At 38.1% G+C, this 14534-nt stretch overlaps 1 protein-coding gene across 12 annotated transcripts in view; it reads right to left on the reverse strand.

The window, feature by feature from the left end:
• ROBO2 (roundabout guidance receptor 2) overlaps window positions 1-14534 on the reverse strand; it is a 470138-nt gene that overhangs the window by 136605 nt on the left and 318999 nt on the right. For all 12 annotated transcript variants that reach the window (XM_051629335.1, XM_051629326.1, XM_051629284.1 and 9 more), the window contains exons 4-5: window positions 13770-13890; window positions 2427-2565 (exon numbers count right to left, since the gene is read on the reverse strand). In XM_051629335.1, the coding sequence (XP_051485295.1) occupies window positions 2427-2565; window positions 13770-13890 (260 nt within the window). The remainder of the gene's footprint in view (window positions 1-2426; window positions 2566-13769; window positions 13891-14534) is intronic.

Here is a 14534-nt window from a genome sequence, read left to right on the forward strand (position 1 = left end):
AAGTTTATCTGTCTTGAATAGGCATGCATCATTGTTTGGAAATTTCCACTTTTTGAACAGTGAAGACTGCTCACTTATCTTGCTATAAAAAAGATAAATTTTAGAAAATAAAACATACAGTCCTGATCACCAGAGGATTTGCTTATGAAGTGTAGATGTTGGACTCTATTAAATGACTACAATCCATGTGGCTCAGGTGGTGGTAACCCACTACATGGGCAGGGGTGGTGGTAGTCTCCTATCACTCAAGGTGGTCTCCAGCATGAGATTCTGCAATCTTGCCCCTTCTCTACCCACTCCTCTGGTGTTCTGGGAAGCAGACATAAATGAAGACATAACCCTACTTTCTATTTTAAAATGCCAAAAGAGAATTAATGAAATGTTAAACAGCAGTACAAAAAGACTGCAAAACATAGTGAACAGTTTCTGAGCCTTAAGTTCATTATGACCTGAATGTATCTGATGAACCTTCTCTTCTTTTAGTTAAAAGCCCAGTGAAAACTTCCTGTGCTTCCTGTTACATTTCTTCTTCATTAGAAATACATAACAAATTAACAAAAAAAAATTGCCTTGAAGCACACAGTACTGTGCTTTTCAGAGTAAGATATATAAAAAAGGAACATAGTAATTAAAAAAAACCTAGCAAAGGTGTTGCCTAATCAAAGGTACTGTTGGTTCATCATCTATTGCTTCTGCTTATGAGACCTAGAAGTAGAAAAGACTTAAAGCAACAGAAATAGCACAACAGTAAGAATAAATCACAGAAGCAAAATCTATGTACTATGGGCTACTTTACAATGCACAGTTAAATAGCAAGCAAAGAGAAAAATTTATCCTGCCATCCAAAAGTCCAAAATACACAGATTTTTTTTTCTAGATTATGTATCTTTATATTAATATATTGAACTGAATAACTGCATGCTCATGAAGGACATCTTACTGAGATGAGGATGTGGAAACTAAAATGAGTATTCCCCAACTTGAAATATGGGGTTTTGTTAAAGATTCAGGAATTGAGAAACAAAAGATATTAAACCAGGATGCAAATGTGACTAAATGCTGCATGACTTTGAGGAATTTTGGCATTAGTTTTCATGAAAGTGTATGCAACACTGAACGTCATATTTAGCAAGTGGACGAAGACTGCCAGATAACATTTTTCACGTTGTTGGGTTGAAGATGTAAAATATGCTGTGATTAAGAAAGCAAACAGCAATGTCCAACTTGTTTTAGTTAGGCCCTGTCTATTAGTGTGCTCACAGCAGACTCAATACATATTGACACCAACTAGCCACAAACACCACTGCAGCTGTTCTTCTTTTAAGACTGTGATTGAAGGAGCAGAAATAACACTGGCAGCCAGCCTATGTAAGTCCAGTGTTTAAAGCTATCCAGTTTGAAGATCAGAAGAGTTAGATATTTAATTTTTCTTTCTTCAAATTCCATCAGCAACATTCCAAGAATAACCAACACTGATGGAAAAGAACAAATAACTGTGGTGAGGAGAAATAAAGCACACTGTTCATGTATGTTGTTGAAATTAAAAGCACTGTGCAAATATTAATCAGGACTCACAGGGCCAGAAGGATTGGTTGGGGTATGGAGACCTAGGCTGTCATTCCTTTTCCCAGATCTATTTCTTTGTATTATATATCTGTATCTATATCTATATCTATATCTAATCTATATCTATGTATTATTCTGTATTATCTTTTAATATAATAATAACTCGGTATCAAAACTAGAAATGGTTCTAGAAAGCAAGGACCAAACTCTGTTCTGTTAGCTGAAAGGAGCCCAAGAGAAGTTAATGTCCTTTTATAGGACACACTGTCATTCCCTGCTCACTCTGGAATTTTTTTCTTGTTTGTTCGAGACTAAATGAATCTTTCTTGAACACAAGGGGCCTGTTCCAGATTTCAACTTCTGCTAGTTTGGTTGGTTGGTTTCTCAAGAGAAATGTTTGTCTCCGAGGCTTAACAGACATGAGCCAAAGAGCCAGCAAAGCTCACCACAGAGCTCTGTTTCTAATTCATCCTGCTAGTGCAACAGAGCAGCTCTGCCATTCTGCAGCCAAATTTTCTCTCTTTTAATATCAGCACATTATTATGAAGGCTATATTACTAGTACATTCCTAAAACATCTTTATTTTCTCCAGCAGATTCAGTGAATATCCATATGCTCACAATACCCATGCATCACTTTTCTTCCTTCCACAGGAATCCATTACCTGGACAATTCAACCCAGACTGGGCTTCCCTGCTCACCTGGCTCTGGAACAGGTTTTGTAGTACCAAAGACCAGCAATACAGGAAATAAATCTTGGCCATAATGTCAAACAACAAACACAAAGTAGTAGGGAGTGATTCCAGCATTACTCAACAATTGATATTAGAAAGTGTGGGGAACATGAATGTTGCTCTCACCTTCCTCTCGGTAAGTCTGCATCATCTTTCTTCCATCGGACTGTGGGTGTGGGATCGCCCTGCACCTGGCACCGGAAATCCACAGCCTCCTCCTCCAGCACCACTTGGTTAATCGGTCGCCTGAGAAACGTGGGCCGTTCTTGAAAGAGACATTAAAATTCTTTAGTGAGTCAGCAGGTTGAAATGAACACTTTTGACTTTTCAGCATTTTTTTTTTTTTTTTTTACCAGTTCACAGAACAAAGAAAGGAGGCTGAGCTCCACAAATTCAGACAAGTGGAACTGATGATGTACCTAAAAAGCCCAGAAGATGACTGCCAGGCTGGAGAGGAGGTGGCTGTCACATTTGTCCCTCATGCAAGAACTGAGTGCCACCAGAAGGAAACGTGTGCTACCCACCTGCCACACTAGCCAACAAGGCTCCAAGGCTGTGCCCTTTCTTAAGAAGATTTTGGCTCTGCACCTCTACATAGACAGAGAGTGATCAAAAAGCTCCTGCCTGCTCCAGTGATATAAGAGGGGCCAATGGAGATAGCCTGCCTTTGGCAAAAGTCAATATCTCAGTATTTCAGAGTAAAATGTAAACTCCATGTTATGCATGTCAGGCAATTGTGGACCTCAGTACAGAGGTCAGAGCTTCCCTGATCCCCATTGCTACCTTCACCATGGAAAACTAAATTAAGGTCCAAATAATAAGTTCTGTTTACCCTTGTTATGTTAGCCTGCACAGCTACAAATATTATTAATCATCATAATGTTGTACAGGCCTGCTTAAAATCCAGATGCAGAGACACAATCTGATCTCAGTTTCACTGGTACAAACTGAAAGTACCGGTAATTTAATTTGAAAGGATGTCACTGGGGTTAGTTTCCAAGTTGCCTTTGGATTGCATAAATTTTGTTCTGTCCCCTCTAAGCCATACCACACTTTTATTGTCATAAATTATTTATGCTAGTCAAACCATTATAAGACTGGGTTTATATGAAGCAGTATTTCCACTCAAGACAGGGATTTATTATGAAGACATTTAAAATCGGTTACACACTACATTTCATATTACATTCTCAGCTACTTGAAGGATATGATGTCACTTAAAAAATTATTCAAAATTCACACAAATGTAAGCAATACCAGATTCTGACTTAGATAGTTTGTCCTGATAACTACAAAAATGAGTTTATGGGTTGGCTCTTCACATTTATTATAGCCAAATAAAATAAAAATCAAAGAACATTAATAAGGTTGCAAAACCAAGCACACACCTCAATGGCAGAAGTGCCAGAACTAAGGCTGTCTGCATGCCCTTTAATCATTCCCTTTCTTGTCATGCTTTATGGGACTGCTTGCAATTATACGATCACATATTTTTTTCCCCAAACATCTCCAGTTTGTTGGTGTTCATTTAATGAACAGGTGTTTAATATTTTGCTTCAGTTGTAGCATTTAGTGGGTGGCCTCCTGTCATACTACTCAAACTTCACTTCAAAGACAGAATTATTAATTTCCCTTTGACCTCCATTACACCTATCTTAATGCTTCATAAACCATTCACTTATTTTCATAGCTTCTCTCTGAAGTGTTATAGGGATCCAAGAAAGCAAGGTAAAAAATATCTGCTAAATTTTAATGATCAACCTGAGACACAAAAGTGCCAATCTTTTTTTTCTTTTTTTTTTTTTTTTTTTTTTCTTTTTAACTTAGCATTTATTTTCTGTGTTCTAAGCTCAGCTTCCATTTAATTCAGTTGCAGCTGATAAATTGTTCATCACTTTCACAGATCAGAATATTAAGTCAGAAAAAAGGAACACAGCCCACCTGTTAATAATTATGTAAATGAATGATTGCATCACATAGGAATTCCATTATGCTAGCAGGGGGACCTACTGTCAGGGAAAAACTTACTTTGTCAGCAGAATAACAGACATGCTAAATAATCTATTTTCCAGATTATACAGATAAAAACATGCCTAAGAGGTGGAGATTCTTCACCCCATTGCTTCCAAGACATTGCTTTTGTCCTATTCCTCATCCTGCCCAGGACCTGCAGGTTCCAGCATTTGGACAAGTACATTAAGTTCTAGTGTCTCTCTGCACCTTGAAATCCCAGTCTTTATTCCCTGTTTCAAGTGGGTGTACAAGTCATATATAACCTTCACTACAGCTCCTTGTCCTGAGTGTGCTTCATCAGATCTTTCCTTCCCTGTGCATGCAAACTCCTGACCCTTCCCCATCTCCATCCAGGTTTATACCTACTCTCACCTGTGTTTTGGTCAGCAGATGTCCCTTTCTGTTCCAGCCACTAAGTATGCCAGCTCTTTCCAGTTGCTGACTGCTTTCTTAGACAACTTTCCTCCCCCTAGCCTAGCTCCTTGCTTTCCACAGCTGGAACCCAGCAAGATCACAAGTCCAGTCTTCCTTCCAACTATCCATGCCTCTCACTTCTTCGTAACTCACAGGATACTGACTCTCTCCACTGTGTACTTGAACTACATTTGAACTGGAGCTTCTCTGTGCCACCCAGATATAGCCCATCCACAATATTAATACAAGAAAAATCAGTTGAAGTAACCGAGCATCATCCCAGGAAAGTGACATCAACAGGAACTCAGTGCAGTTCCAGGAAAACACTGTTCAGACCTACATTCTACTTGATATCTCTGGCATAAAAATAGATTCTTATTTATTTATTTATTTATCTATTTATTTATTTTTAGAAAGGTTAAAAAAATTACATCTCTGGCATAGTGTAGCTATTTCCCATCAAATTTTCGGACCCTCTTATTCAATATGAAGTACCTGCATTTCTCTGGACAAAAAGCTTCCTTCACTCCTCTCCTTCAAATTCTTCCCCTCCAATTACTCCTCTCACCTCCAAAATGCGTAAATCTCAAGAATCTTAGAGAAGAATTTATTATGTGGGGAATTAAAAAAAAAAAAAAGTAAAATCAATTTTCCAAGGAGGCGTAGAATATTTTGGATAAAGCCTTTTAGTTTGTCAAACTTATTAAAACTGGACAAAGTAAAAAAAAGCATTAGTTGTTAACCTGAATGCTAAGTAATGCACTTGGCTTCTCTGTAATTATGTGGATCTAGAAAAAAACTACCTAATGAAGCTTTCTGTGAGTTTGCAACAATGTCTTAATCACAACTTCTCTCCAAAAAAGAGCTAACCCCTGCTCTGAGCTAATACATAATACTGTCTACATTTTGGTATTTGTTTTTCAAGAGATGATCCTAAACCAAGAAGTTTAGAGCCATATGAGCATCCTTGTAAGTAATGTGGAGACCCTGGTTCATGCACTTTGAATTTAAATAACTCTGTATGTGCCTGCATGTTGGCCTGGTCTGCATATAAAAATTATGTTAGACGGTATTTATAAAAGCTGCCTTTAAACAGCTACGAAACTAATGTATGCATTTTTATGAAATCACTACTTGTGGCTGTAAATGCTTCTATATAGGAGATTAAAAAATAAATCCCTATCATATTTTGAGGACAACCCAGATGATGAGAGAGTAAATAGCCCAAAGGTCATTAGGTAAATCACTTGATTCCACATCAAGGCAAATTAGGAGTATACATACATGTTTGTTTCAGATCAGCTTCTCAAACCATGTATTTTCCAAAACAGTTAAGAACTTGCTAGAAATTAAATAGCTATTAACTACAGATCCCAGTTAGCAAGGACATAAAAATACCAATAACTGCTGATTCCTTTTTTTCCACCTTCTCTGCATTTTGCACAGTGTGAATCAGGAAAGAACAAGTTCTCTCTCATGTTTTCTCCTGTACTTGTATCACTCAGGTGATCCTATGAGTATGTCCAATAGCTATACAGCTATAAAGTGATCAGAGTGAATGCCATTGCTAATGCAATTAACATCCTTTATGTGAGATTAACTGGGTTTGAGTCACCTGCATAACTTGCTTATAATGTTAAGCTCTCAAGAGACAGCAAGCTGCTTGCCCAAGCAAGCTAAATAAAGGAGGTTTCTTCACACAGTCAGGTCAAATTTAGTTTCAGAGCTAACCTCAAGAAAAAATCTTCTATTTTTATTTTTTTTTAATGGTTTGCCCAGAAATAAAGCCCTGTGGTATAATTAAACATTGTTACTCTGTCAACAGCACCCAGAACAGAATATATTTGAAAAACAACAAGCAAATGTAATAAATCAAAATCATAGATATATAAAAAAAAATTAATATAGCTATTTTATAAGCTTTCACTGAGTAAATAAAATACCCACTTTGCAGGCTTTCTCTGATGAATATTAAAAATCTCTGAAGAGAACTATAAAATAGGTCATGGTTATATGTCATGTCAACCAGTTGTGCTATTATTAGGGTGACCTTTATAACTTCAGAATAAACTTTGCTTGCAGTTATAAAAGGGGGTTGTTAATACAATCTGGACACACAGCTACAATCTGTTGCACTGCTTGAGATATGCATGGCAATAATACTTACAGAACAGACCCTAACCAGAAACACAGGAAAATCCTTTCCTTGCTTTGGGTGCTGACACAAATTCACCCTAGAACTCAATTTTTCTTCTATTTAACAATTAGTCTGAGTATCACAGTCTGTTAGAGAGGCTCAGATGACCTTCAGATGTATTACTGCCCTTTCTCTGTTCCTCAAAAAGTTAGACTGCCATATACAGGACCTCAATCTAATTAAAATGATCCTAACTACCTTAATATATTTTCTCTGCTGAAGGAAATGCTAGAGTGAAGGATTTGATGGTCCCCATAATGTAGAGGCTCAATCTGATTTAGAACAGTTTTCTCTATCTTTGCTGGAGAGAAGGCATAATTTTTTAAAACGCTTTTGTGCTCTTGAAAGCAGTAGTAAAACACAAATTAAAAGGTTTTGGGGAGGCATTTAATAGTAAATAGTTCAAAATAAAAGCTTTTTTCACTTCAGTGTTCTGATGTAAAGAAATACTTCAGAATGCTGCCAACAGTGTAGATATTTCATTAACTGCAACATGATCGGAATAAGTAAAGCCCTCTGCCAAAAATGAAGGTGGAGAAGAAGACAGGATATTAGGATCACACTAAATTTACCTATGTTGGTCAAATACATGAAAATGCAATTGCAAAAGGAGATGGCTTTATATTTAAAGACATTCTTCCACTGCTTTTTTTTAGGCACTTTTCCATTTTTCATTTGAGAAATAAGCACTTGTGTAGACATTGCAAACTTCTACACTCTAAGCAGTAAACAAGATGGAAAGAACTTGAACAGTGCAGGCACAGAGAACTGTGAAGAGGCATGTGCAAATAAAGTAGAATTATTTTTATCAATTGTCAATGTTTTTTTTCTCCTTTTATATCACATCTACAACCTTGTTAACATCAGTTTTTACTGAATTTGGTAATTAGCATTAGGTAGGGACTTTGGAGATCAAATCAGACCCTTTTTTAACAGCCGTATCATTATCTTAATGCCACTTGTCAAGTATCTGGATAAAAAATATTGCCAACAAGTAACTGCCATTAGTATGCTGCAAGTGAGAAATTCAAGGATTTAAAGAAAAATAGGAGGAGCTTTGCTCTGAAGTACAACACACACATTGCTAGTTTTTCTATCTTGAACTGTGAATGTATACCCAGTTTTGCTACATTTTCTGTGTGGCTGGGAAAGCTTCTGGGACTATTTCCCGGATACAATAGAACAAGGCTCTTTGCTAAGGCCTTCCACATAGTAAGAGCTCAGGAAAGTAAAATAGGCCACAGAGTCTTCACTGAGGGATTTTTGGATTTTTTTCCCCTAACATCATGTCATCACAGTACACTGTTTCTGGAACTACACAATCTCTTTCAGCCTGACAATCAGAGAACATCAAACACAACTACTTCTTCAAGCATGAGACAAAAATAACCTCTTCATCCCACAGGACCTTATTAGCTGAAAAAAGGTTCAGGTACTAAAGCTAAAATCAAAGATTAATCCAAAACAATCTTTAATATGTCTGAATTGATATATCTTTTAAGACATTTTTGTACTCTTCTTAGTTATGCTTTATATTCTTTTGAGGGTCTTCTAAATATATCTTTTTCCACTGCTTGATGCCAGCCTCTTGAAGTTGATGTATTAAGGCTTTCATTGATTTCACTGAGCTTCAGAATCAATATACAAGCTATACCTTTGTACATTCTCTTCAAACATACCATTTTAAGTCCAAAAGAAGAAAAAGGAGTCTGAAATAGTTAAAACAACTTGAAAACTTATCTGAGAACAGAGTAATAGTGTAACAAAATGATAAAAGGCTAACTTCAAGTGCAATCCTTACTTTATTTAACTTCTGGCTCCATATTATATGTTTACAAACTAAGCTTTCTTACAGATCGGAATAAAGCTGTTTTAGTTTTGCATCTTGCTTTAATTCTGGACAGCCAACGGCTATGAGCCCAAACACAAGCAAAGCAGTCTAATTTGTATCACTTACTCTGAGTTTGGCCTTTCGAAGAGTGTGTCCATAATAATAAAGTACAATGCTGCTTCTTTTTGTGAATATTAGGATAGATGGATTACTTAACTTCCTTTAAAGGCCAACTTGAGACTGTGACAGACCCTGTCTTCTGGCTTTACTCCAACATTACACCTTGAAGCCTCACAAAGGCAAAACTAGTAGTAGTGCTTGAAAGAGAAAACTAACAAAATGTTATGCATCATTGTTATATTCCAAAAACAGGAATAATTTGGGGAAGCACTGCTTATATAATCAGTTTGCTTTATGCTATGTTACTGTGAAAGTTTGGCAATTTTCAGCTAGTAGAAGAATCATGACTTGGGAACAAATGAAATGCAATCTGCATCGACACTAACAGTATGCTGTAGCAATGCCTCAAAACTAGGGTTGAAAAGAAAAATTACTTGTTTTGTGAAAGTCTTACATGTATTATCCACAACTGTCTCTCAGCAAAGGTTATTGAATGGGTACACAGCCAAGCGGATAGGTCCTGCACATGAGAAACTTTCATTTTCTCCTCCTTCTTCTTTCCAAGCTTCTTATTGCCCATTTTATTTCATGTTTTTTATACTCAGGAAAGGTCTAATCTTTTAGGCTAGGCTTCCATGCAGTTGCCTCAGGCCACCAGTTACCACCACACTGACTCAGTTTTTCCAGAGCCAATGCCTCAAGCTAAATTTGCTGTATAGGGAGTCAGAGATCTGTCAAGAGTCACATGCAGAAATGACCTTCAGGTATTACAGAAAAACTTGCAAAGCCAAAAGTAACAAGCTGATTTCTGGAAAGGAACAAGTATAAAACATTTCCCTTTCCTACAGAGCAGCATGTTTAGTAAGGTCCCCTTCACACTCTGGAAAGGGTTCAGGGGTTTGTTATTAGGAATAGAGGCATTAATAATCAGCTAATTAATATGTATTCCTCTCCAGAATCAGCACCAGCTGTAGTCTTGCCATCCACTTTATTAAATTCTCTAAGTCTCTTAGCTAAGATATTTTCATTTTAATTATAAAGCCCATTTTAAAATAGGTTCAAAACAGATGAAGTTGGGCACATGAATAACATAGAAGCATTGCAAGTGTATTTTTAGTGTATTTTCTCAACATGTGCACTATTCCCACGTTCCTCAAGCCCATGAGTCATATTAGAGGAAGGCTGTGGATTTAACAGATGATCCATGGGTTTGCCTGTGCTCAGTAAAGTCAATATGAACATGCACAGCCCATCTGATGTTTCCCAGAGTTGCTGGATTTATTGGATTTATTGTGCATGCTTAGACTGATTGGACTGTCCAGTAGATACATTGCTTCCTGGAAATATCATGGGTAATGATCTCCAGTGCCCTGTGCATGCACCCACCCACACACGGGCTGCTGCCTCCAGTTCAGGAATGGAATGCAACTGTTCTGCTAGAGGAAGGTAAAGCCAAGCCACCTCTTTTTGTACAGAATGGACAAGGACTAACAAGGACACAGTGAGACAACACACCAACAGAGCACTTCAGGGCAGGTGGCAGCCAAGAAACTGGCACAGGACAGTTGAACCGCCTTGTCAAACAGCAGATCGTAACCTGAGTGCCTGCCTTCTGCATGCTATTTTTACACAGCAAAAAGGAAATGAAGAAGGAAATACCTCAAGAGGAGGAGAATTTTAGATAGAAAGATACACAGATAGGAAAGGAAGTTTAAATACAATTTTCTTTAGGGGGTTTAACACAATTATGAAGAAGTAAAATATCTAATTTAATGTATTGCTGATTTTGTTCAGTATTCACAAAATAGGCTTAGATTGTATTTTGCGAGTTGATTGCTATGATTAAATTCTGTACAAAAAATCAGAATATAGTAATGGGCTATGTAATATTTTACATATCAAGAAAAACCTAGTACTTTTTGTAGCTCTGCAGGATATGAGATTACATGCATATTTCAGTTTTTATTCCTACAGTTCAATGATTTTTAACAAATTCTTTTCTTAATGATTTCTTAAGGCTTTGTAGTTTAGGTCTGCAACCTGCTTGCTATCCACAGGGAGTATTACCAGAGATTATCAGTGCTTAAACTGATGAAGAAGATATGTCATGTCTTTCGCATCTGTATAAAGGCACAACTTCAACAAATTGACTGCAAAGGACATAATAATTTTATAGGGATCCTTTCTGTCTATTTTTGCAAGTATACTAGTTCTTTAAAAGTCATACGCTTCCATGAATCCACAATAAACTTAGTGGAGTGGAAGCCTGTACAGCCTTGTAATGCTGGAAAGCAACAAATCCTCAGTAACTCATGGATCTTGCCTAGCAGAAACTTGTTTGTGCCTTTTGTGAATCCCATAATGTTTTCTTAAAGCAGACAGATAAATGCTGAATTGCACATACGTGCAAACACAGATGGCAATATGCGTGACTGGGTTTTCCAGTGCACTGTATGAGGCAGAAGGTGAAAAAATAAGGAGCACTTGCTTCAGAAAAGGACCTTAGAATTTCTGTGGAAACTCTTACTGGAATTACAAGAAGTCTTCTTTGGAAGGAAGAGTTAGTCAGTGAGCTCACACAGCCAGTGCAGGACCGCCAAGGGATCAGGGCCAAACAGCATGGATTTATGAAAGGGAGGTCCTGCATGACCAACCTGATCTCTTTCTATGACCATATGACATGCCTATTGGATGGGGGAAGGCTGTGGATGTTGTCTACCTAGACTTTGGTAAGGCCTTTGACACAGTCTCCCATAGCGTTCTCCTGGAAAAGCTGGTGAATCATGGCATAGACAAGTGTACTCTTCACTGAGTAAAAAACTGGCTGGACGGCCAGGCCCAGAGAGTTGTGGTAAATGGGGTCAAATCCAATTGGCAGTCGGTCACCATTGGTGTCCATCAGGGGCCAATCTTGTTCAACATCTTTATCAATGATCTGGATGAGGGGATTGAGTGCACCCTCAGTAAGTTTGCAGATTACACCAAATTGGGTGGGAGTGTTGATCTGCTTGAGGGTATGAAGGCTCCGCAGAGGGACCTGGGCAGGTTTGATCGATGGACCAATTGTGTAAGATTTAATAAGGTCAAGTGCCACATCCTGCATTTAGGTCACAAGAACCCCATGCAACATTACAGGCTTGGAGAAGAGTAGCTGGAAAGCTGCCCAGCAGAAAAGGACCTGGGTGTGCTGGTGGACATCTGGCTGAACATGAGCCAATAGTATGCCCAAGTGGCCAAGCAGGCAAATAGCATCCTGGCCTGCATCACGAATAGCGTGGCCAGCAGGAGTAGGGAAGTGATCATGCCCCTGTACTTGGCACTGGTGAGACTGCACTTTGAGTACTGTGTTCAGCTCCAGGCCCCTCACTATAAGGACTTTGAGATGCTGGAGTGTGTCCAGAGGAGACCAATCAAGCTGGTGGAGGGTCTAGAGAACAAGTCATACAAGGAGCGGCTGAGGGAACTGGGGTTGTTTACTTTGGAGAAGAGGAGGCTGAGGGGAGACCTCATTGCCCTCTACAACTACCTGAAAGGAGGCTGTAGTGAGGTGCGTGTTGGCCTCTTCTCCTAAGTGGATAATAGCAGGACCAGAGAAAATGGCTTGAAGTTGCATCATGGGAGGTTCAGACTGGACATTAGAAAGAATTTCTATACTGAAAGAGTGGTCAGGCACTGGAAAAGTCTGCCCAGAGATGTGGTTGAGTCACCATCCTTTGAGGTATTCAAGAAACGCGTAAATATGGCACTTCTAGACATGCTCTAGTGGCTGAGGCTTTGGAGGTTTTTGTGGGTGTTTTTTGGTGGAGTGTTAATTGTTGTTTGTGTTTGCTTGGTTTGGTTTTGGGGATTTTTTGTGCTGATGGTTAGACTTAGTGATCTCAGAGGTCCTTTCAAACCATGACAATTCTGTGATTCCGTGATTCTCTGAATTTTGGTATTGTTTCAAGTATATCAAGGAGGTGTATCAGGAGGGAACATTAACACTATTGTCTTTCTCTTTTGTATGTATGCATGTGTTTTCTTTAGCAGTGGAGGGGTGTTTCCTTATTGATTTTCTTCTGTTTGTTCAAGATCTCTTGACTAATTTCTAAAAAAACACTGATAACACTAAATAGAAATGTCATGACCATAGGATGTTTGCAAGTGTTTACCTAGTTAGCAGGATGGATCCAGCTCTAAGTTCCTTATTCCTCTATTCTTGCCCTAGACCCTAACCACAGGGCAAAAGTTCTCAACAACTTCTTGCCTCACCCATCAGGTCTGGAAGCTCTTTTATGCAGGAAACCTATCAATTTTTGTAGTGATTCAGCAACACCAACAAACCTAAAAGATGTGCTGGCTGACAGGTTGAAAAGCTGTTTCATGCCATTTAAAAAACAAAGGACAAAAGTATCTCTATATATTCAAAAATCTGATCTCAGATTTTCTCCACTGATCTTTTACTGATCAATTGAGCTCTTCTGTGCTCTCCCATAAATGTTTGATTTCACAGCCCTACAGGAACAAGAAATTATTTAAATAGGCAATGCTGGTCCAAATCTCTGTTAAGCAGGAATCGTCAACTGCATTAGAAGTGGTTTAATTACATTTGGCAATTTTGTGAGGGAGAGAATTATGTCCTGCATAACTGCCTCTGTGTGTATGCATATCACCAAGGACCTCCAATTAGACTGAAACTATGTGCTTAGAAGGAAAATGTTGAACCATCACACCTCCATAATCATAAATTGCAGCCTTTGAAACCTGGTCTTCTTCAGAATCTGTGAAATGCAGCTTAAGGAGTACTACTGTGTTTTGTTAACCTTGTTTTGTCTCATATTTTGATGAGTCACCCAGGTCAATTCATTCCATGACATCTGTAGTGAAAATGAAACAAAAGCTTGAGTTGTTTTACCAAAGACAGTCAGCTCTGCCGGATCGCTGTCTCGCTCCCCCACCATGTTGGTTCCAACACAAGTGTACATGCCAGCATCACTTTTTCTTGTGTTGGAGATCATCAGCTTCCCACCACGTATCTGTTTCAAAACAAGGAATATATTTTTAACTTCACATAAACAAAAAATGAGAAAAAAGCTACCTTTTCAGGCAGCAAGTTCCACAACGAAGGCATTTAAACATTTTATTAATACACGTACTGCTTAAAAACTATAATCCTGTATACCTAAATATCCCTAAGCTGTTCTAGAACACATTTTATCCTATTGACTGACTTCAATTGCATTTCATTTTGTTCTTAATTTTTAATTAGATGCTTTGCATTTCAAAGATTTTGTTACTTGCTGCCTCTTTGGCAATGCAACATACTAGTACTTCTTGCATGATGATATGTAAAGCACCCTTGACATCTCTCTTAAGAAAAAGGCAATTTTACTTAGCTTTATGTAGTTAATTTTATTTTTCTGGTGTCTGAGCAGTTTCATTCTGTACTGATTAAGACAGATTTTGTCTTTTTCTTGATGCAAATAGACAGAATCTAGTCCAAACTGAGAATTCACCTGATTCCCATAAGACTTAACATTTTCCTGGCTATAAAGGGTGATTGTAGAGTGAAACAGCAGGGTATTCAAAAGAAATAAAGTAACAAATTTACAGCTTGTAAAGTCACAGACACTGTTCAGTTAGACAGTGGGGTGCTTCAGAATAAGCTAGGAATTTAGCC

Source organism: Apus apus, chromosome 1, assembly GCF_020740795.1.
Source record: "Apus apus isolate bApuApu2 chromosome 1, bApuApu2.pri.cur, whole genome shotgun sequence".
In the NCBI taxonomy this organism is placed as follows: Eukaryota; Metazoa; Chordata; class Aves; order Apodiformes; family Apodidae; genus Apus; species Apus apus.